The following is a 25,549-nucleotide window of genomic DNA, read 5'->3' as shown; positions in this document are numbered from 1 at the left end:
TTGTGTCTTTACCACACTGTGTGTGTGTGTGTGTGTGTGTGTGTGTGTGTGTGTGTGTGTGTGTGTGTGTGTGTGTGTGTGTGTGTGTGTGATATTAATGATATTAATACTGTAGGGCTTGTTTCGGCCCATGGGCTGCCTATTGCTGACCATTGGTATAGATCAATGGTTTTCAACCTTTTTCATGCCAAGGACCCCTAAATTGATATACATTTGGCCGCGGACCCCCATCTGAAAAGGTTTTGTGCCCAGGGACCCCAAGAAGCAAAGATTTGAGTTAAAAATGTGTGTTTCAAAAAATATATATATTTAAGATATGCATTTTCAAGAATTTTTCAAAAATAGCAGATCTACAAGCTCATAGCGCGGCACTTGGTGACGCGCTATGAGCTTGTAGATCTGCTATTTTTGAATAGCCAAAGCTAAGTGGTTAAAATGATCGTGACACTATGTTAACCAATTAAGCTGGGGACCCCCTGGTACCCTCCCAAGGACCACTGGTGGTCCCTGGACATGCTGGTGAACTTCTATACTGCCTTCATGGAGTCCATCGTCACCTTCGCCATCATCATCTGGTTCCCCGCTGCAGCGGCCAAGGACAAGGCCAAGCTGCAGCGGGTGATACGCTCGGCGGAGAGGGTGATTGGCTGCCCTTTGCCCCCCCCTGGAGGCCCTGATTAAAAGTAGGGCTTTGGGGAGGGCCAGGAAGATCATGGCTGACCCCACACACCCAAGGCCATGGTCTCTTTGCCCCGCTCCCCTCAGGCAGGAGGTTGTGGTCACTACAGACTGTGAAGGCACGACACTCACACAGCTTTTTCCCCACGGCCATCCGGCTACTGAATGCTGCTGCCCCCCCCCCTGAGCTGACCTGACCTCAGAGAGCTATATGGACTGTCCTAACTGAACACTTGATCTTTTTGGCACCTTTGGCACTTCTCATATTTATTTTTATTTTATTTAGGCGGGCTCACTAACCACTCAGCTATGGCCGCCATTAAAAAATCAGGCAGATTCACTTTTTGGCCTATTTTGGCCTATAACTCTTGAACCGTAGGTCATAGCATCAAAAATCCTTTCCCCCTGGACTGCTTGGATCATGTACCTTTTGAAATCTAATCTGTAAGAGTTTATTGTATTTTAACTACATGTATTTTACTGAGGATCCAGTAGGTCAGTCAAAGCCGATGGTTTGCAGTGGACTAAAAAAATGTCAACGTCACCAAATCTGACTTCAAGGTTGTTTTTTTTTTTTTTTAAGTTGGCAGCCTGCACAGACAAACCACATCTCCTCCTACGCATGACGTCAAGACATCCTTTTCTTACCTGACAGTGAGCAGTTTCACAGAGAGGAACTCTCTAATTATAGCTGCTAATTTCTGGGGTGGAAAGTAACTAAGTGTATATACTCAAGTACTGTACTCATATTTCAATAATAGGGGCGGCAGTGGTTCAGGGGTAGAGTGGCCGGGTAGAGTGAACTGGAAAACCGCAAGGTTCACAGTTCGATCCCGGGCTGGGGCGCTCCCCTAGAGTTAGTGTCGAAGTGTCCTTGAGCAAGATGCTGAACCCCTAATTGCTCCCGATGAGCAGGTTGGTGCCTTGCATGGTTTCCTCCGCCATCGGTGTATGAATGTGTGTGTGAATGGGTTAATGGCACAATCAATGTAAAGCGCTTCGGATAGAAGCGCTATATAAAATGCACCATTTACCATTTACCAATACTTTCTAATCCACTAACATCTCAGAAGCAAATATTTTACATTTTACACCACTACAATTATTTTAACATTTTAGTTAAAAGTTACTCTGCAGCTTTCAACACAAAACGTACAAACGTACAATTAATGTAAGATATACTGTCATATTATTCACTTTACTGTGAGATATACCATCATGGTATTTACTTTACAGAAGTCCACAGTGGATGTGATACTTAGGGGTGCAACAGTTAATTGAACTAATCGATTTAACTGATTATAAGAAATAATCGAGAATTGATAAAATATTTTTTTTCCAAAAATAGCCAATCTACAAGCTCACAATGCATCACACCGCTGTTAATAGGTTGTTATATTTAGGTGTATCAATAAATGCAGTGATAGTAATCAACAGTATTGTCAATGCTCACATTTGTGTCTTTACCACACTGTGTGTGTGTGTGTGTGTGTGTGTGTGTGTGTGTGTGTGTGTGTGTGTGTGTGTGTGGTGTGTGTGTCTGCATGCATGTTCATGCAGCAGCCCCTCAGGACCCCCATCTGAAAAGGTTTTGTGCCCAGGGACCCCAAGAAGCAAAGATTTGAGTGAAAAATGTGTGTTTCAAAAAATATATATATTTAAGATATGCATATTTTCAATATTTTTCAAAAATAGCAGATCTACAAGCTCATAGCGCGGCACTCGGTGACGCACTATGAGCTTGTAGATCTGCTATTTTTGAATAGCCAAAGCTAAGTGGTTAAAATGATCGTGACACTATGTTAACTAATTAAGCTGGGGACCCCCAGCTGGTACCCTCCCAAGGACCACTGGTGGTCCCTGGACATGCTGGTGAACTTCTATACTGCCATCATGGAGTCCATCGTCACCTTCGCCATCATCATCTGGTTCCCCGCTGCAGCGGCCAAGGACAAGGCCAAGCTGCAGCGGGTGATACGCTGGGCGGAGAGGGTGATTGGCTGCCCTTTGCCCCCCCTGGAGGCCCTGTTTAAAAGTAGGGCTTTGGGGAGGGCCAGGAAGATCATGGCTGACCCCACACACCCAGGACATGGTCTCTTTGCCCCGCTCCCCTCAGGCAGGAGGTTGTGGTCACTACAGACTGTGAAGGCACGACACTCACACAGCTTTTTCCCCACGGCCATCCGGCTACTGAATGCTGCTGGTCCCCCCCCACCCCCCCCCCCCCCCCTGAGCTGACCTGACCTCAGAGAGCTATATGGACTGTCCTAACTGAACACTTGATCTTTTTGACACTTTTGGCACTTCTCATATTTATTTTTATTTATTACTTGTTGTTTGCACTATGATGTGGTCTGCACTGTCTTGTCCTGTCTTGCACCAGTCCTGTTGTAAACTGCGCTCCACTGCATCAAACCAAATTCCTATAACATGTCTACATGTCATGGCAATAAAGTCTTCTGATTCTGGACCCCTGGTTGAGAAGCACTGGTATAGATGGTCTAGAGCAGCAAGTGACTTACAGAAGACTTTGGCAGCTATGACCCATGTTTAGTAAGTGTTTAAATAAATAAATAATAATAAATGCACACGCACGCATGCACAAACACACACCATTTTTAAAACTATATTTTTATAGTTATAGTTATAGTGCTTGGTGTGAACGGCCCTTAACTCTCTGCTCTATGCTACAAAAAAGGTCAAAGGTGGAAAAGTACAGAAACAATATCGCCCGTATTTTCTGTCTTTATTTACTATTTAATACATCATTTATTTATCAAAAACAGATGATAAACGTTCAATCAACACATCCTCCGTCGTTTTGATGCATACGTGTTCCTCTGTGTGTGTGTGTGTGTGTGTGTGTGTGTGTGTGTGTGTGTGTGTGTGTGTGTGTGTGTCTGTGTCTGTGTCTTCATGGTGCAGCCCCACAGAGCTCACACTCACTATGCAGGGCAGGAGGAGCTTTAGCTTCTTGTCAACTAGGAAGGTGTGAATTTGCATAAAAACCACATGATGATGAAGAGATATGATGAGCTGATGTGTCACTAATAAACACACAGACGACAGCGAGTGTTGATCAGAATCACAACCAGAATCAATCGGTGCAGATCGGTGAAGTTCCAGTTGAGAATCCAGTGTGAGTCAATCCAGACATGGAAAAAACAGGGATACTGTTCCTGCTGCTTTGGAGCTCAGGTAAACACTCTGTTTTAATGACACTTGTTGCTTGATGTGGAACCTTGTGAAAAGACACTGAGGCACAAAGATAAGAAAACCATGACGCATTAGTACAGCTAAGAGAACCATGACGCTTAAACACATTAGTACTGCTGGATGCTTTACTGCACGTTAGCATGCACTGTGTGTGTGTGTGTGTGTGTGTGTGTGTGTGTGTGTGTGTGTGTGTGTGTGTGTGTGTGTGAGACATGGCGTGGCGTGAAATGTAGTTATGACGTCGCCTATTCATAATTTTAAATGAAAGTTAATTTTGGGGGGTTTTCTGCTTTTATTGACAGTCCACAGTGTAGAGAGACAGGAAACAGAGTCAGGTAGTGACATGCAGTAAAGGTTCGCCGGGCTCGAGAATCGAGCCCGGGACTCAGTGTCAGGCATCAGCCTGCATGTCGTATACACCTTAACTACTCTGCTATCAACACCTCCTAAATTTCCTTTGTTGCTCTTTTTATGTGAAGCACTTTGAGCTGCATTTCATGAAAGGTGCTATACAAATAATATTATATATTGTTATAATAGTATTATTATGTCATTTACATTATTGTATTAATGTATTGTATTCATCTGTTTATACAATAATATAATATATCCAGTATTTAGTTTATTGGGTTTTATCTATTTACATTGTGCCATCATGCCCGTCATGGCAGATGTGTGTGTGTGTGTGTGTGTGTGTGTGTGTGTGTGTGTGTGTGTGTGTGTGAGTGTGTGTGTGTGTGTGTGTGTGTGTGTGTGTGTGTGTGTGTGTGTGTGTGTGTGTGTGTGTGTGTGTGTGTGTGTGTGTGTGTGTGTGTGTATTATGCTCAGTGTAACAGCTACGTATGTACAGTTCATATTTCCATCATCATGAAGCTGTTTGTTTTGACTTCTTGTATAGTTTTGTTGTGATGCTCATGGTTGAAACCAGGTCTCTACAGTGTGTGAATAGGCTGGGTGTGGCTGTGATCAGCAGAGATGGGGACTCGAGTTAGGGACTCGGACTCGAGTCGCACTCGAGTGGCCAAAAACGAGACTCTCGACTCGACTCTGACTCGCCCCTCAAAGACTTGAGACTTGACTCGACTCGAGCCTCAAAGACTTGAGACTTGACTCGACTCGAGCCTCAAAGACTCGTGGACAATCTTCAGAATCAGAATCAGTTTTATTGTCACATCACAGGTTTACAAGGTAAAAAAGTGGGTGAAATTCTTTTTTGTACATCGTTCCCATCGCAACGTTAGTTTCCATAGAAAGAAGAGGGGGGGGGGAGAAGAAGAGGGTGGGGGGTAAGTGGGAAGGAGATCAAAACAAGAGAGCAACAGAAGGCCAGACAAGTTATCTACATATTTACAAATTACCTGAGATAATAAAAAAAAAAAAAAAAAAAAAAATAATAATAATAATTACAAGCTGTAATTATTAATAATTAAGAAATACTATATTTTAAAGAGTGAAAAATCAACTAAAGTCATTATTAGTGCAAGTTCAATCACATTTCATTTGAATGAAAATAAATTGTGGGGAAAATACATAAATACAATCTTTATTTTATGTTTATTTTTTGGACAAATAAATGAATGAAATGCCCAAAAAACTTCCACTCCCCTGTCCCCCCCCCGCAAAGAAACCTCCGCTCCAGTGCGCGCTGCGCGGAGCCGGCTTCAGTCAAGCTGTTTCATGCTGCTCATTAACTAAAACATGGAGAGGCGAGCGCAACAGCTGCTATGTGTGTGGCCGCCGCGGCCTTTCATCATAAAGTTTAAATATAAAAACTTCGAAATTAAACAAATATGTTTAGCTCAGAATCAGCTATATAACCTCAGTTATCTTGGCATATGCTTACATTTTTTATAAGATGGTCGGATCATCTGTGACAGCACGTTTAGGAATTTTCATTTCGTTAAACCCAGCTGGGTGAATATTCAACACTTCACCACGGTAAACGCTACGCTCATGTAATGTTCACTGCATAAAAGCTGTGGTTCTCAAACCTTTTCAGGCCGTGACCCCCCAAAAGAATCATATTTGAACTGGGGATCCACATTTAGACAGTTTTTTGGTGCGCAACACAGCCCTCGTTTAAGTGAATTGCTTTCACCTGCTCTGCTGTTGGACTGCTGTGCGGAGTCGAGTGTGCGCAACAGGGCATATCTCCGCCAAGCCAGGGTGACCTACCCAGGCCCATGAAATTCATATGCAGGCATAGTAGCCAATTAGAATGAAATCTGCAAAAACTGACTCATATACTGATACAGAACCATATTGGCTATATATTATCGCTGTCGGGTGGAAATCTTGTATGTTCCTTTTTTATTATTATTTAAAAACAATTAAAAATCATGAAAATAGCCAATCTACAAGCTGTAATTATTAATAATTAAGAAATACTATATTTTAAAGAGTGAAAAATCAACTAAAGTCATTATTAGTGCAAGTTCAATCACATTTCATTTGAATGAAAATAAATTGTGGGGAAAATACATAAAATCTCTAATCTGTGAATCTAATGTGATTTATTATGACCTGTCTATACTTTTACATCTATGCCCCCCCCCCCCCATTTTTTTTTTTTTTTAAAAGACTTTAAAAAGACTCGAGACTTGACTCGGACTCGACCCTCAAAGACTTGACTCGGACTCGACTCGACTCAACCCTCAAAGACTTGAGACTCGACTCGACTCGTGCCTCAAAGACTTGAGACTCGACTCGACTCGAGCCTCAAAGACCCGAGACTTGACTCGGACTCGACTCGACTCAACCCTCGAAGACTTGAGACTTGACTCGACTCGTGCCTCAAAGACTTGAGACTTGACTCGGACTCGAGCTCAGAGACTCGTGGACATCTCTGGTGATCAGTCATCTATTGACTATGGTTGTATTTTCTATAATATTTTGGGTTATGATTTGGTTCTAGTGTTGAATGGTGTGGTGTGCCAGGCAGAGGTTAGACTATGAGTGTGTGTGTGAGTACCTGTCCCTAAGGTTTCCTACCCCTGGTGTATAGTGTTGTATATAATATGTTCATATTCTTCATTATGTTTTTGCCATCTTACTGATGCTGTTGCTTTGACTGTGATGTCTTTCCATCAGGCTGTCTACAGTATACATTTCTTGCCCTGTAATCTGTATTTTTAGACTGCTGTACTGTCCTTGGCAACTGAGTGTTATTGTTGCTGTCGGCTGGACACCTCGTATGTCCAAAACTTTCATTATTGTTTTTTTTAAATAATTAAAAATAGTGCAAATAGCCAATCTTTCGAGGTGAGCTTGTAGATCTGCTATTATCCCTACTTGTGTGCGTCACTTGTATAATGAAGTTTTTGTTCAAATATGGAGATAGTCTGCCGACAGCAATGTGATCTTATTTTTATTATTCAAAAATAATACAAAATAATAGAAAATACATATGCCTGTCCGTCTATAAAATGGTGTATTTATACAGCACCTTTCATCCAAAGCACTTTAAAATGTGCAACGTTCAAAAAAATGTACGCAAATTATGCTAATGAGGAAAGGTTGCATGGCTGAGTCATGGTAATAGATGAATTTCTGGACATCATAAACATGGACTCAGTCTCATCACCTCTCTAAGTTAAGTAGAAGCATTTCTTCCGGTTTTGGCCAATAATTAGCTAATTATGCAAATTAAGCAAACTAAAGCAACAGAAAAAATTAAGACATCTTTATTTGACTTTCTAGGAAGACCAATAATCGGAATATACCACTCAACAAAAATGTGCAAGGGGAAATTACAGCCACCATAATGTTATGGCCAGGGAGTCATTTGTACTAAAACGTAATAGTTGGAATGGATTCAGCACCCCCCAAAACTCCTAATAAGATTAATAAGATACACAAGCTCATATTGGCCATTTTAGTAACTTTGATTGGCTCCCACACAGTTTCCTTGAGGAGTTGGGTTGGAACTAATTGAGAGGTTTTAGTAGATACGTTTATGAACACATTGGTGAAGCAAGCTATTGGTAAGCATTTATTTAAAAAACAATAAAATAAGGCTAACTTTCCCTTAACTAAGTGAAAACGAGGCATTTAAAGAGGAATAGACAGCAAACGATGTGTTTATCCTACCTGATAAAGGCCAAAGTGTATTCATCCTGGAAGCAGGAGTAGGAGTCGGTCGGTGCATGCGTGCGTGCGTGTGTATTCATCGGCGTGTACAGATGCATATTGTGTGAATTATGCTCAGTGTAACAGCTATGTAGAGTTCATATTGTCATCATCATGAACACCATGGAAGCTGTTTGTTTTGACTTTTTGTATAGTTTTTTTGGTGATGCTCATGGTTGAAACTAGGTCTCTATACAGTGTGTGAGTTTAAATTACAGCGCTGCTTCTCAAAGGTTTTTATTTCAAGGACCCCATAACTGTGAGAGTGTACAAATGGAACCAAGCGGACACGTTTGGCTATAGGCTGGATGTGGCTGTGATCACTCATCTATTGAAAATACGTTTGTCAGTGAGACTTTCAGTCTTTACTTTCACGTCACGTGTGACAGTGAGTAGAGGCAGGGCAGATCAAAGTTGCTTTTCCAGTGGATTCTTGACACTCCAGATTACAATTACCAGGACACAGACCCCCACAACTATGAGTGTACAAATGGCTCCACATTTGGTGCCATTTGTACAATGTTAGAGTTGTATGTTTTACAATTAAACACGTACAACTTGGGTGAAAACTCAATGACAATTTAAATAAACACATTGGCCCTCATTTATCAACACGGTGTAGACCAAATAATGGGCGTACAGCGAGATCACCGCAACCTTCAGCATTTATCAATATATCATGACTTTGACTTTAGCCAGCGTGAACATGTTTGTTATTTTTTGGGGGGGTTTGTTACTTTAATTCTGTTAATTCTGTTAATTCCTTACAACATAATGTAGGCCTACTCCATGAAGTGTAGTCGGAGGTTTTTTCTTTTTCTTTATTCTTCATCCCAAAAGTGGGGGGGGATATCCCCCCCCAACGCATCGCATTGCATCACCATGTGTTGTGAGCTTGTAGATCTGCTATTTTCAAAATATGCAAGTTCTTATGTAAGAGCATTTTCGGGAGTTTGGACCGGGCGCAGCGGCGCCGCTGTAATCTTTTCATGGCCACCGGGAGATCGGACATTTAACTCTCCCAACACACACCTGCCTTCATCCAATAATGTCCTCTCCAGCCTATCTCTCATTAACGTGGTGGCACGGGACTGACTGCAGCCCGAGTCTCACAGGGAATAGCCTACATGACTGCTTTATTTTAGTGTAACTCGAACGCGCACTGCTCGGTATGGGTTAAATAAATTAACATATAAACATATTCCATTCATGGCGATGTGATTGGTGTCACAATCTGTCATTCATCTAGGCTGCTAGCCTACTTGACAAAGATTGTACCGTTACGCAGTTGGGCTTGCAAGTAGGTGTGTTTGTGTATGTATGTGTGTGTATGTGTGTGTGTGTGTGTGTGTGTGTGTGTGTGTGTGTGTGTGTGTGTGTGTGTGTGTGTGTGTGTGTGTGTGTGTGTGTGTGTGTGTGTGTGTGTGTGTGTGTGTGTGTGTGTGTGTGTGTGTGTAGGGCACAGGCTACCCCGTGACAGGGCAAAAACTAAATTTAAAGGTCTGGTGAAATGAAAAATATGTTTTTTCACACTTTTAGAGCATATCAATTTTTGTGTATTATTATATCCAAAGTCCCTAAAAAGACAATCTTAATTATTTCCTGTGAACGAAAACGTGCTGCGTGATGACATAGATTTTGTGCTGTGTGATTCCCATCGATGCACGTTCATCCAAACACAGCTGATTTTAATTACAGAACTACTCCGTTTTGAATTTCATTCAAGATGGCGTCCATACGGTGTATTACTCATTGTAAACTTAATCAGCACACTAAAATATGTATCTGAAAACATTTTAGGTTAGAAATAAGCACTTTGGTGACAAACATTCTGCACAGTGGCCGTCTCTCTCTCCCTTGGCCAGCGTGCGCCTGCAGGCTACAAACACTAGCACTGTGCACCGTGTGAGTGAGGTTCCACCGTGCCATAGCCTGAAGGGATGGAACCTTCTGATTAGTTGCGAGGCCGTTTCAGACTGAAACTTCAAAATAAAATGACCAAAAATGTATTTCACTGGACCTTTAAAGCCTTTGGCCGTCCGGCCTGGCAGAGATACCTATAAAGGTTGTTGAGGCTTCTCCATTACACATCCTTAATGAGGATTGGCCCTATACTTAGTCGACCCGATTCTCAAGGGCTAAATGTCTGCCAAAAATAGCCGATCTGCAAACTCACTCATCGTGTGGTTTTGGTGTAAATTCACAACTTTTTGTTGACAGGAAGCTAAAGCTCCTCATGCCCTACATAGAGTGTGAGCTCTGTGGGGCTGCAGTATGAAGACACACACACACACACACACACAGACACACAGACACACACACACACACACACACACACACACACACACACACACACACACACACACACACACACACACACACACACACACACACACACACACACACACACACACACACACACACCTGTCTGCATTGACAGTCATGATGGCACTATGTAAATACATGAATCCCAATAAATTACAGAATAAATTATATAAATTCATATTTTATATGTATAAACAAATGAATAAAATACATTAATAAAATGATGTAAATTAATTAATAATAATAATAACAATACTTCTAATAATTATGATAATAGTAATAATAATATAAGACACATTATTTGTATAGCACCTTTCGTAACATGAAATGCAGCTCAAAGTGATTCACATAAAAATAACCAAAATAAAGTTTAGGAGGTGTTGATAGCAGAGGAGTTGCACCACATGATCTGATGTCTGACATTGAGTACCGGGTTCGATTCTCGAGCTCGGCGAACCTTTACTGTATGTCACTACCTGACTCTGTTTCCTGTCTCTCTACACTGTGGACTGTCAATACAAGTAGAAAACCCCCCAAAATTATTAGTGACACGTCAGCTCATCATATCTCTTCATCATCATGTGGTTTTGATGTAAATTCACAACTTCCTAATTGACAAGAAGCTAAAGCTCCTCCTGCCCTGCATAGTGAGTGTGAGCTCTGTGGGGCTGCAGCATGAACACACACACACAGGCGCGCACACACACACACACACACACACACACACACACACACACACACACACACACACACACACACACACACACACACACACACACACACACACACACACACACACACACACACACACACACAGATAGATACGATTATGGTCGTATTTTTGTCATATTTTGGGTTATGATTTGGTCCTAGAGTTGAATGGTGTGGTGTGCCAGGCAGAGGTTAGACTGAGTGTGTGTCTGTGTGCATTTTTATCTCTACTCCCACTGTGTTTGTGTGTGTGTGTGTGTGTGTGTGTGTGTGTGTGTGTGTGTGTGTGTGTGTGTGTGTGTGTGTGTGTGTGTGTGTGTGCGTGCGTGTTTACTTACAGTAAAAGTACTCAACATTTGTCAAACCTTTTAGAAAATAGCAGATCTACAAGCTCACAATGTGTCGCATTGTGAGCTTGTAAATCAGCTATTTTCAAATTGACGACAAAATGGGCTTAAGGGGTATGTTTTGTATAACAATTTAACTCTATAAAGTAACTGGTAACTAAAGCTGTCAAATAATTGTAGTGGAGTTAAAATTACAATATTTGCCTTTGAGATGTAGTGAGAGTAGAAGTAATTTCTAAAACAGTGCTTTTCAGCTAAACGGGTGTAATTTGTACCCATTACAAAGGCAGGATAAACATCCACCAAGGTGATGTGAACCTTGGTGTGCACGCCTAGGCCACGCCTATTTCACACCACAGCTTCAGAGCGGTTCTCAAACTTTGAGGCCACGACCCTCCAAAATAATCCTATTTGAACTGGGGACCCCCCAAAATAATCCTATTTGAACTGGGACCCCCTCAAAATCATTTGGGGACCCCCTGGGGGTACCGACCCACAGTTTGAGAACCACTGCTTTAGAGTGACAACCAATCGGCTGTCGCTCTGTCTCGCGGCACTGACTATAGAATGTTTCTAAACTTTGCCGCACCTCTTTTTTCTGGCTCCGCCTCCTGCCATGGCGGTCGCTCTTTACCATAGACCAGTGGTTCTCAAAGTGGGGTCCGGGGACCCCCAGGGGTCCTTGAGAAAAAAGCTAAATGATTGATAGTTAGGAACCAAATGTACCCTTACAGGTCTGTAACTCTAATACTCTGATACAAATGGCACCAAATGTGTCCTGGTAATTATAATCTGGAGTGTCAAGAATCCACTGAAAAACAACTTTGATCTGCCCTGCCTCTACTCACTGTCACACATGAGAGTAAAGACTGAAAATCTCACCAGTGGTGGAAAGTTTTTTTTACTAAAGTAAAGGTATCAATACTGCAATGCAGAAATACTCTGAAACAAGTAAAAGTCAGAAATTCAGAATTTTCTTGAGTAAAAGTACAAAAGTATCAAAGTGTACTTAAAGTACCAAAGTAGAAAGTACACATTATGTAGAATGTCCCATTTCACAAGTTTTCAAATGTATGAAATGTATACAGAGCTGAAGTGGTTAATGTATGTTGTGTAACAATAATCCAAATGAGTTGTCAAGTAATTGTAGTGGAGTAAAAGTATATTATTTGCCTCTGAGATGTAGTGGAGTAGAAGTAAAAGTACTGAAAATTGGAAATACACCAGTAAAGTAAAAGTACCTCAAAATTCTACTTAAGTATTGTACTTGAGTAAATGTACTTAGTTACTTTACACCACTGAGTCTCACTGACAAACGTATAGATTTTCAATAATTGAGCGATCACAGCCACACCCAGCCTATAGCTTATCCAGGCTCCCCAGCTAAATGGTTGATAGTTACAGTAGGAACCAAATGGACCCTTACGGATCAGTAACTCTGACAGTGTACAAACGGGTCCGTTTGGTTCCATTTGTACACTCTCACAGTTATGAGGGTCCTTGAAATAAAAACCTTTGAGAAGCAGGGCTGTAATTTAAACTCACAGACTGTAGAGACCATGAGCATCACAACAAAACTATACAAAAGGTCAAAACAAACAGCTTCCATGGTGTTCATGATGATGACAATATGAACTCTACATACGTAGCTGTTCTGAGCATAATTCACACAATATATCTGTACACGCCAATGAATACACACACACACACACACACACACACACACACACACACACACACACACACACACACACACACACACACACAAAACACACAACACACAACACACACACAGCTACACAGTGGGATTAAATATAAAAATGCACACAGCCTCTGCCTGACCTCTGCCTGACCTCTGCCTGGCACACCACACCATTCAACACTAGAACCAAATCATAACCCAAAATATGACAAAAATATGATCATAGTCGTAACAGTGTGTGTGTGTGTGTGTGTGTGTGTGTGTGTGTGTGTGTGTGTGTGTGTGTGTGTGTGTGTGTGTGTGTGTGTGTGTGTGTGTGTGTGTGTCTTCATACTGCAGCCCCACAGAGCTCACACTCTATGTAGGGCATGAGGAGCTTTAGCTTCCTGTCAACAAAAAGTTGTGAATTTACACCAAAACCACATGATGAGTGAGTTTGCAGATCGGCTATTTTTGGCAGACATTTAGCCCTTGAGAATCGGGTCGACTAAGTATAGGGCCAATCCTCATTAAGGATGTGTAATGGAGAAGCCTCAACAACCTTTATAGGTATCTCTGCCAGGCCGGACGGCCAAAGGCTTTAAAGGTCCAGTGAAATACATTTTGGGTCATTTTATATTGAAGTTTCAGTCTGAAACGGCCTCGCAACTAATCAGAAGGTTCCATCCCTTCAGGCTATGGCACGGTGGAACCTCACTCACACGGTGCACAGTGCTAGTGTTTGTAGCCTGCAGGCGCACGCTGGCCAAGGGAGAGAGAGACGGCCACTGTTCAGAATGTTTGTGACCAAAGTGCTTATTTCTAACCTAAAATATTTTCAGATACATATTTTAGTGTGCTGATTAAGTTTACAATGAGTAATACACCGTATGGACGTCATCTTGAATGAGATTCAAAACGGAGTAGTTCTGTAATTAAAATCTGCTGTGTTTGGATGAACGTGCATCTATGGGAATCACACAGCACAAAATCTATGTCATCACGCACGCACGCACGCACGCACACACACACACACACACACACACACACACACAGACACAGACACAGACACAGACACAGACACAGACACAGACACAGACACACACACACACACACAGACACAGACACAGACACAGACACACACACACACACACACACACACACACACACACACACACACACACAGACACAGACACACACACACACAGTCATAGTATCTCTCAATTAAGTTCAGCTCAATATTTGATGCAGTCATTTGATAGATATCATTAAAAAGAATAATAATGGATTTTATTTATAACGCACTTTACATTTCAAGAAATCTCAAAGTGCTTACAGAAGGCAAAATTTAAAAACAGAAACATCACACCAAAAAAAGAAAACAACAACTAAGAAACTGAATAAAACAATTAAAAGATGGGGGCATAAAGCCTAGAGGTAAAACCAGCTAAAGGAATGCTTTGCTAAAAAGGTAGGTCTTTAATCCTCTTTTAAAGCAGTCGACCGACTGTGGTGCTCTCAGGTGGACAGGGAGGGCGTTCCACAGTTCGGGGGCGACCGAGCAGAAAGCCCGGTCGCCCATGGTGCGTAGATTGGCCTTGCGGGTGTTGAGGAGGTTGGTGTTTGAAGAGCGGAGGTTGCGGGTCGAGGGTTGCAGGGAGACTAGGTCCTTGAGGTATGAGGGAGCGTTGCCGTGGATGCACTGATGTGTCAACAGGGATATTTTGTATTGGGTCCGGAAAGCAACGGGAAGCCAGTGGAGTGAACGGAGGATGGGTGTGATGTGCTCATGTTTGCGCACTCTCATCAGGACCCTAGCAGCGCTGTTCTGAATATACTGGAGCCTTTGAAGGCTCTTGCTAGGGATCCCGATGAGAAGTGCATTGCAGTAGTCCAACCTGGAGGAGACAAAGGCGTGGACGAGCTTTTCTGAGTCTGCTAGCGTGTGAATCACATGCACAACTAGAGAGGATCATGTTGTGATTACAAGGTGTAAGTGTTGGTTTGTAATAAAAACAAGCTCTTCTGTTCCCTCCTTAACCATCTGTGTTGGAGTCCGTTGTTGTTACAGTGAAGCTCAATTAGTTTTTGTTTTTTATGTTTCTCGTCAGCTCTTCAAGCTAAACCAACACACAACACAACAGGTAAGTCTGTCTGTCTGTCTGTCTGTCTGTCTGTCTGTCTGTCTGTCTGTCTGTCTGTCTGACTGACTGACTCACTCAAAATGTGCAATGACACAGGGAGGCAACACATCACAACATGTTAAAATATGGTTATATAAAGTTAGAGAGAGAGAGAGAGAGAGAGAGAGAGAGAGAGAGAGAGAGAGAGAGAGAGAAAGAGAAAGAGAAAGAGAGAGAGAGAGAGAGAGAGAGAGAGAGAGAGAGAGAGAGAGAGAGAGAGAGTTAATTGGAATGAGATAGTCTTGCTTTGTTGTTTGTGTATTTTTAAACGTAAACAAACTCAAATGTAATGTCTCACTTTCTCCAGAGGTGGAGCCCTTCCTCATCTTAGCCAACATAAACAACCTGATGAAGATCAACTTGAACGGCTCCAGCTCCACAGTGCTCAAACAGGTGAAAACCATTAGACATAACAACACATCCGATGTAATCCTATACAATATTCTACACACACTGCTTTTGACATGCTGGAATGTATTCCAGTCTGAGACTAACTCAACTGCTGTGGTGTGACAGGACTTGAAGAACGTGTTTGCTCTGGACTTTGACTATCAGCAGCAGATGATCTACTGGATAGAGGTGACACAACTGAACCCCCCACAGCACACCATGATCAGTCGTATGCACATCAACGGCAGTGACGTCCAGGTCAGTGTGACAATAACAACTATGAGGATGAATGACGGATACTTGTTTACAAAATGCTTATGATTGTAATTCAGAGTACTTATGCTAGTATTTAAACTATGGGTCCCCAGATGGTGGGGGGGGGTTCCTGTCTCTCTACACTAGGTTTTCACAAACTTTTATATGTTTGTACATACACACACACACACACACACACACACACACACACACACACACACACACACACACACACACACACACACACACACACACACACACACACTCACTCTCCCCAATAACCCCACCCCCACCCCTGGCAGCCAACACTTTGACAATTTGCTCTACACTCAGTGGTGTGTGTGTGTGTGTGTGTGTGTGTGTGTGTGTGTGTGTGTGTGTGTGTGTGTGTGTGTGTGTGTGTGTGTGTGTGTGTGTGTGTGTGTGTGTGTGTGTGTGTGTGTGTGTGTGTGTGCGTGCGTGCGTGCGTGCGTGCGTGCGTGCGTGCGTGCGTGCGTGCGTGCGTGCGTGCGTGCGTGCGTGCGTGCGTGCGTGCGTGCGTGTGCGTGCGTGTGCGTGCGTGTGCGTTTGTGTGTGCGTGTGTTACCTGTGTGTCTGTTTGTTCCTTCCAAAGTACTCAGATGTTTTACTTAAACTTAAAGGGTAAGACCACTTTGGTAGAGGTCTGGGTTGTGTAGTTACCTTGCCATGATGTAACTCCAAAGGTGGGCAAGAAATCAAAAGTAATTGCTCCATTGATTAGAAATTGATAATTCAAAATATGCCCCTCATTGACTTACATTGTACGGTAAAACAGCTCTCAAACTCACTCTTTTAGCACATAAATGAACCCAAACATAGCTGATTCAGACAATATAGAGCATCACCAAACCCAGTACTGTTTTTTTTTTAATACAAATGTCAACTTCCTGATGATTTTACTATTTGAAGATCTGGATCCGGATCCGCCGATCCAGTCCGGGTTTTCTACTTATTAAAAATGGCAAAATCAACAGGAAGTTGACATTTTTATTTAAAAAAAAAACAGTACTGGGTTTGGTGATGTTCTATATTGTCTGAATCAACTTTGTTTGCGTTCGTTTTTGTGCTAAAAGAGTGACTTTGAGAGCAGTTTTACCATACAATGTAAGTCAATGAGGAGCATATTTTGAATTATCAATTTCTAATCAATGGAGCAATTATTTTTTATTTCTTGCCCACCTTTGGAGTTACATCATGGCAAGGTAACTACACAACCCAAACCTCTACCAAAGTGGTCTTGCCCTTTAAGGACGAATTCACCCATTTTCAACCTATCTTCATATAATAGGTCCTCACTAATGCTCATGATAAGATGGCACCATTTTTTTCTACTCTGTCTGTGTCTCTGGACAGGGCTGTGGACAGTTCAGAAACCTGTCTACCATCATCGATGGGGAATCCAAGCTAATAGAAACTACAGGCTTTGTAATTCCTGGAAAGTTGCAATGCAATAATAGAAGCCATTGTTCTCGCGTTTATACAAATCTAAATACATTTTTAAAAATCTTGTTGGAAAAAAAAACCTTCCTAACAATGATGTCACTGGTAGACAGGTTTCTGGACTGTCCACAGCCCTCCTCTGAGACACAGACCGAGTAGATTTATTGTTTTACCATTTTATCAAGAGTATTAGTGAGGACCAATTATATGAAGATAGGATGAAAATGGGTGAAGTCGTCCTTTAAGTAAAAGTATCAATATTGCAATGTAGAAATACTCTGTTACAGGTAAAAGTCCAAAATAAAGAATGTACTTGAGTAAAAGTACAAAAGTATTGGTATCAAAATGTACTTAAAGTACCAAAAGTACAAAGTACTCATTGTGCAGAAGGTCCCATTAGAAAGTACTCATTGTGAAGAAGGTCCCATCAGAAAGTACTCATTACGCAGAATGTCCCATTTCACAAGTTTTCAAATGTATAAAAATCATTTGAAGATAGTAGATCTACAAGCTCACAATGTGTCGCATCGCAACAAATTGTGAGCTTGTAGATCGGCTATTTTCAAATGGCCAAAATGTATATACTGTAGGGCTGAAGTGGTTACTGTATGTTTTATAATAATAATCAAAGTACCTAAAGTTTTCAAATAATTGTAGTGGAGTTAAAGTACAATATTAGCCTCTGAGATGGAATAGAAGTAAAAGTACTGAAAATTGGAAATACTCCAGTAAAGTAAAAATACCTCAACATTGTACTTGAGTAAATGTACTTAGTTACTTTACACCACTGTCTACACTATCATATCTATGAATGAAGGCATGGTGAGTATATTCAGAGTGCATGTATGGTTCATTGACAGGTCCTTCACAACAAGTCGACCATCACACCATGGGGTCTAGCTGTTGATTGGGTGGGAGGAAACCTCTACTGGTGTGACCAGATACATCACACCATAGAGGTGTCCAAACTAAACGGGTCGTACCCAACAGTCCTGCTCAACACTGACCTGGACATGCCATACGCCATAGCTGTGGATGTACGCTACGGGTAAGAGCACTGTGGTGACATCATGAACCTCACGTTACATTTATCAACCATCCTGTGAAACACCACGGATACAAGAAGACTGAATTACATCTAAACATAAAACTGATGACATTGCATCATATTATGTTCCTCTTGCAGATCTAAGTTTGAAGGGTCACTAAAAAGATTCTTAGACATTGTTTAAATAACATTGTAGTTCAAGAACAATTTAAATAACACCTGAGATCACCTGAGAGCACCTCAGTCCACTGATGCTTTTAAAACAATACTAAAAACCTGCCTTTAGTTTTAGTTTTTTATTGTAAAATGGGGTGGTCAGGGGCAAGATTAAAAAAGTGCAGGAAAATAGTGAAAAAAGCCAATCTGCTAGCTCACACCATGTCACAATGTGACACGTTATCTTATAGATCTGCAATTATCACATTTTTTTGTGAACTGGTTTTCGTTATTTTGATAGTTTTCATATTGTATGTCCACTATGTGTGATTAGTTGTGAATAGTGACCCTGACACAGTGTCTCCCTGACAGATACTTGTACTGGTCAGACATAAGTTACAACAACCCCCACATAGAGAGGATGGGGATGGACGGCACCGACAGGAGAGTCATCGTGAAGGATAAGATCTCCAATCCTTACGGCCTGACGTTAGACTACATCAATGATCACATCTACTGGACCAACGTGAGGAAATACATTGAGTTTGCCAACCTGGATGGAACCAACACACACACAGGTAACACACGCACACACACACACACACACACACGCACGCACGCACCTACGCACGCACGCAGGCAGGCAGGCAGGCAGGCAGGCAGGCAGGCACACACACACACACACACACACACACACACACACACACACACACAGGTTAGCCTTCTTTTTTCACTTCTAGTTTTTAGTAGAGATCATCTGGTTTAAATAGTTTAGTTTAAGAAAAAGCAAGGAAAGCAGTGAGAACATTATTTACTTTGTTATAATCTACTGGTGTATGTTAAAGCACCATTTTCTTTGTACTTTCACTTTTAATAATTTATTCATGCATTTTGTAATAGTCTGACACTTTTTATTTGGGGTTTTGTGTGTCTGTAGTTATGAGTCAGGACAACATCTGGGCTATTACTCTGTTTGAGGATCACATCTACTGGACAGACAGAGAGACCAGATCCATCTACAGAGCCAACAAGACTCAGGGAACCAACAAGATCAGTCTCATCAGCAACCTGATCGATCCATCTGACATCCACATCTACCACCCCTATAGACAACCTGAGGGTCTGTACCACCTACTGTATACAACACTCTCATTATTACTCTTCATGCTGTTTTATTACTTTTATTTATTGTGTATTATTGTGTTATTTGATCTGTTTAGAAAAGTGTTGTATAAACAACCTGGTGTCCCTATTCTGATCATGTAATTATAGGCAAGATTACCTACTTGCATTTTAGGCAGCATTTATTTTATTTCCCCCCACAAAATAGCAGATCTACAAGTGCACAGAACGTCACAATGTAACGTGTTGTGAACTTTTAGATTGTCTATTTGTGCTATTTCATCTATATCAGCTAGTTGTTTTTAATCCCCCCTCCCCTCCACACCAAAATATAAAGGGATGAAGGAAGGAAGAAAGACAGGTAAGCCTTATGATTTTAACTCTGACACATCTGTGTGTCTTGGGTACAAAAGGTTTATAAAGCACTGTTGTAACATATACAGTAGGTGGCCAGTGACTTTGACCACTTTGACCACTTTCACCTTCAAAACCTTTGCATCATGCATGTCACACAAACAGAATGTGATGCGTTTTGTTGATATAACAAGTTTTTTCATATAGAGTCCTATCCACAATCCACTTTATCAAAACCATTGGTGTTGTGTGCCGCATTCTGCTTGTGTGACATGCATGATGCAAAGGTTTTGAAAGTGAAACTGGTCAAAGTCACTGGCCACCTACTGTAGGTGTGTGTTCTCATAGTCATTACATGTGTGCATGTTTTCTCCACCCTGCAGTGTCTGGTCATCCATGTCAGACCAACAATGGAGGCTGCAGTAACCTGTGTCTGCTCTCACCTGGAGGGGGCTACAAGTGTTCCTGTCCCCCCTACTTCTACTGGTCAGCTGACAACAAGCAGTGCATGTCCAACTGCACTGCCAGCCAGGTGATTCACCTCAGCTTCACTTGTGTTACTCTGTATGATTTTATGTCTCATGTCTGGTCTTGATACATTACTTCATTTTAATGTAATTTATTTATTATTATTCGTTTTCAATAAGCAAGAAAAAACTAAAGAAATGAAGAGAATAAATAAGATCAGCGTCAAAGTTATTATAACATCATCAGTAAATGATGTTCCATGTTGGATAAAAGAGTAGGACAAAGATATATAAAAAGTGTTTCTCAAAATACCAGCAAATAAATCAATATTTAGGCTTTCTGCCCCAGTGTTTACACACTCACATTGAAAGCAAAACAAACAAGACAATACAGTCTGAATGATGCACCAAAACAAAACCAACACCTCCCGTACCTAGCTAGACTAGCTATTCTATTTAATACGTCCATTTTAAACATTAATTCTGTTTAAACTCATTCCATGTCGTACGTTGTTTCAATTCCTCTTCACATTTGTTCCACAGAGTACAGTAACTCCTTTAACAGAAATACAATGACATTTTGCATTGGTCCTCCTCACTAACTGTTTGAACATACAGATTCCTCTCAAATTGTGTTGACTCTCTCTTATTTGGAAAAACGTTGGATATTGTCTGTTAATAAAAAAAATTTTTGCCTTGTGCATTATTTGAACTGTTAACTGATTCTAAACAGAATCCTCTGTCTCCCTCATCAGTTTGTTTGTAAGAACTACAAGTGCATTTCATTCTCATGGAAATGTGACACAGTAGATGACTGTGGGGACCGATCAGACGAACCTGCAGATTGCTGTGAGTAAAGACTGAAATATGACCTGTGTCCACACACACTTGAAGAGTTTAACTGGCATTCCAAGTTGTATCATCCCATCGGAAAAATGTACACTAGGCCATGAGCCTGAATCCACATACTTAACTTCAGGGTATCAAAACATCAGAACATCAAAAAATGCAACATACAGACAAGGTGATGCAAAAATCTCAAAAAATCTAACCTGGCTCAAAGAAAATTATGACGGATGAACATTTTGGAGGCGTGTAAACATGATTGATACAACGTGAGGTCGTATTCAGGTTTTAACATTCGACAAATTTCTAATTAAAAATATGGACCAGTTGAAGTTGCTTTAATTTATAACATGAAGACAGTGAAGATATCTCTATCACTAAATTCAGTTCAGTTCAGTGGGTTGTCATTTGCCATGATGAAGTCATTTGATAGATTTAATTAAACAGAAGGTGACTAAATGAATGACATACACAACTAGAGAGGATCATGTTTGTAATAAAACAGTGCATGTGATTGCAAGGTGTAAGTGTTGTTTTGGGTTCATGGCTGTGGGTGAGACAGTCAACAGGACACACAGGGTCTGCCCCGGACTGGGGTCAGAGGTCATACATTAGGGATGGGCAATATTATCGATATCACGATATATCGCGATATTTTATTTCGCGATACTGTATCGATACTCCAGTATCAATATCGCGATAAAAAAAAAAAGAAAAAAAAAAAGTTTTTTTTTTTTTTTTTTTTTTTTTGCTTTTTCAGATACAGGCTTTATGAAAAACATTCAAAGAACCTATCACAGATCTGCAGCTACTCAATATGTAGTGTATATATAAACAATATGTAGTTGTGATATATGCATATATCGCAATATATCGCATTATATCGCAATATATCACAATATATCGCAATATATCGCAATATATCGCAATATATCGCAATATATCCCAATATCGTGATACGACCCAAGTATCGTGATGCGTATCGCAATATAATCGTATCGTGACCCAAGTATCGTGATACGTATCGTATCGTGAGATTGTTGCCAATACCCATCCCTATCATACATAGGGTGAAATGTCTGCCAGTGATTCCCTCTTGATGAAATCTTCCTCTTTCTCATTGTCTTCATCAGTGAGTGTTGTTCCATCTAGGATGACATCAAATAAATATTAACTTTGTAGTCACTCTTAGCTCTCACAGGGAGCTCTGCAGCCCAAATGTCCTTTTCTAAGGGCCACTTGACCCCTGAAAACTTCTCTCATGTTATTGGACAACTTATCAGGCATGTTTCACAGCCAATTGATTTTGAAGGATAATTATATTAGTTTGTTAGTGGTGAACGTGTGTGACTAAATCACAAAATGACAACAAACCTGTTAATTTACAACAAACTATTGCTTGTCAGCTATTTTTATTGTATGTGTGCTCTGATAGAAATCACAGTTCCTCATTCCCACCCTGTGAATGTCAAATAAATAGCAGCAAAGAGGAGAAACAAACATCTTTTCCTGTATTTCAACAATAAACCACAACTACATCCAGCCAGATGTTACACTGAAGCTCATTTAGTTTTTTATGTTTATCAACAGCTCTCCAAGCTAAACCAACACACAACAAAACAGGTAAGTCCGTCCTTCCTTCCGTCCGTCCGTCCGTCCGACTGACTGATTGCTTTTTTCAAAATGTGGGATGACACCATTAAAAAACAACCCTCTACTACGCTGGTCACTGATCGTAAATATGTTGATATTTTGTATTTAAAGTGAATGGAAAAGGTGAGTCAGTAGATACAACAGCTTCACTGTGTCAGTGGTGTGTTTGACAAAGGGAGGCAACACATCACAACCTTTTAAAAGATGGTGATTAACACGTCCACATATATCCACTTATTTATGTCTATGTCTATTATCTAAATGTTACACTCATGAAAGAGAGAGAGAGAGAGAGAGAGAGAGAGAGAGAGAGAGAGAGAGAGAGAGGGAGGGAGAGAGGGAGAGAGGGAGAGAGAGAGAGAGAAAGAGTTAGTCTTCGGATTTTTTTTTTTTTAAAGTAAACCAACTCAAATGTAATGTCGTACTTTCTCCAGAGGTGGAGCCCTTCCTCATCTTAGCCAACTATATCAACCTGATGAGAATCAACTTGAACGGCTCCAGCTCCACAGTGCTCAAACAGGTGAAAACCATTAGACATAACAACACATCCTATGTAATCCTATACAATATTCTACACACACTGCTTTTGACATGCTGGAATGTATTCCAGTCTGAGACTAACACAATGCTGTGGTGTGACAGGACTTGAAGAGAGCACTGGCTCTGGACTTTGACTATCAGCAGCAGATGATCTACTGGGTAGAGAGGACAGAACTGGACCCCCCTTACCGCAACATGATCAGTCGTATGCACATCAACGGCAGTGACGTCCAGGTCAGTGTGACAATGACAACTATGAGGATGAATGATGGATACTTGTTTTCAAAATGCTTATGGTTGTAATACAGAGTACTGATACTAGTATTTAACACATTGGGTGCCAAACACGGTCTGAACCGTGTTTGCGCAGAGTAGCGGTCTGGTGCCGAACACGGTTCAGACCGTGAAATTGTCTTTTTATTGGTTTACTGTACATTAACCCCGTATGCAGATCCTCACTGAATTTGGTGCGGCTACATGAAAGGAATCCCCAAAAAGCACGTGATCGAAGTCATATGACCAAAAAAATCTTTAAAAAGAGGAACTGCAGGAAGCTTTCTGCCTGTGCGTCCAAACAATTGCTGTTTACAAGCCAGAGAGAGAGAGAGAGAGAGAGAGCTGCTGTGATCGGATCGATAGGGAGACTGAGACGGGAGACTGAGCGAGTGTGTGAGTGTGAGTTTTAGTTAGTTTAGTTATAGTGTTATATAGTTGTGGTAGATTTAAATTTGAGTGAGTGAGAGAGTGATTATATAGAGATAGATTAGATTATTATAGTTAAAGTTAGATAGATAGATATTATTAGATAGTTATATTGTATTGTGCCAAGTGAGCTATATATTGTGTTAGAAAGGGCGTGGAGGAAGATTTAGCGTGGAGTAGGTAAGGTTTAGATTTAGACAGGTGAAGGAGGATATTTAGGTAGGAGTATATAGTCTATTTGTGAGAGAGATAGACTATAGTGAGTATGTCAGGTCAGCGAGGGAGAGGCTCTAAACGGCGCGGAGGCGGTCAGCTCTCCGGAGGCTCGCTGCCACAGCAGAGAACAATTCAGCAATACTTTGCTCCCAGAACGAGTGGAACGGCACCACCACCACCACCACCACCACCACCAGAGCCAGCGGTGGGCCCTGGTGGGTCTGTGGCCCCGAAGGACGCCGACAGCGACCCCCCTCTCCGTAGGGGTTCAAGGAGACGCGTATCGGTGGTGCATCTCCCTCCTGCATCAGGGAGTGAAAATGAGTCGGACACTGACTCTGTAGACTGCTATGATGACTCTGATGAGTGGGAACCAGCAGCCAGTGGTAAGAATACATACATTTTATCGTGTTTGTGTTGTATTTGGTTGGTTATCTAGTTGATATTACGGAGAAAACGTATCAAAAACTCTCGTCTGCTTTACGTTGATGTTGCCAGGCCTGTTTATTGTAAGCCACTCTGGACTTGTTTTTCTGTGAAGCTGCTTGTAGTCAATCATGATGGTTGCAAACTTGCGATTGTTGTTACAATGTAGGTGAAACGTATGTCTATCAAATATGGTTTTATTGAAAGGCAATCCATGGTTCGAGCTTAGAAAGAGAACGTCGGGAAATGTCCGACGATCTGTATTATTGTGAATGTGATTTTCACGGCTATTGTCCAGTTTTGAAGTGCTCATGTGGCCAAATGACTATAGGCCAGATGAACACTTGAAACCTAGTGGAAAATAGCCGTGACAATTGTATATAGTCTATTCTTTTGGCACATAGTCGCTTCTTTTGGGCTTGTTTTCATAGACCTGGTTGCTTATTCCTATCCCAAGATCTGGCAACCAAAATAAACAGGGACATTCCACAGTCCACACACGCTCGCTGTGTACTATAGACCCTCCCACTCTAACTCTAAGTTATTAGTTCATTTACTATTACCTGCTACTGATGAAATGAAAATGATGTATTCTTCTGATCTGTACGATCTGTATGATTATGACAATTTTGACAATTTAGCCT

At 41.3% G+C, this 25,549-nt stretch overlaps 1 protein-coding gene across 1 annotated transcript; it reads left to right on the top strand.

Moving 5' to 3' along the window:
• Nucleotides 1–513: 513 nt before the first annotated feature.
• Nucleotides 514–24,042, top strand: LOC308090913 (low-density lipoprotein receptor-related protein 1-like; the record flags this gene model as incomplete). Its single annotated transcript, XM_080436186.1, has 14 exons — nucleotides 514–639; nucleotides 2,524–2,713; nucleotides 15,198–15,230; nucleotides 15,577–15,662; nucleotides 15,786–15,917; nucleotides 18,236–18,423; nucleotides 18,952–19,157; nucleotides 19,517–19,699; nucleotides 20,439–20,587; nucleotides 21,278–21,371; nucleotides 22,959–22,991; nucleotides 23,456–23,541; nucleotides 23,664–23,795; nucleotides 24,013–24,042. 14 exons carry the CDS (start codon nucleotides 514–516, stop codon nucleotides 24,040–24,042), a joined length of 1,668 nt encoding a protein of 555 aa, XP_080292312.1.
• Between the last annotated feature and the right edge of the window lie 1,507 nt (nucleotides 24,043–25,549).

Source organism: Gymnoscopelus braueri, assembly GCF_963280865.1.
Source record: "Gymnoscopelus braueri genome assembly, chromosome: 8".
Lineage (NCBI taxonomy): Eukaryota > Metazoa > Chordata > Actinopteri > Myctophiformes > Myctophidae > Gymnoscopelus > Gymnoscopelus braueri.
The sequence above is the reverse complement of the archived record's forward strand: the minus strand, read 5'-3'. Positions and strand labels throughout refer to the sequence as shown.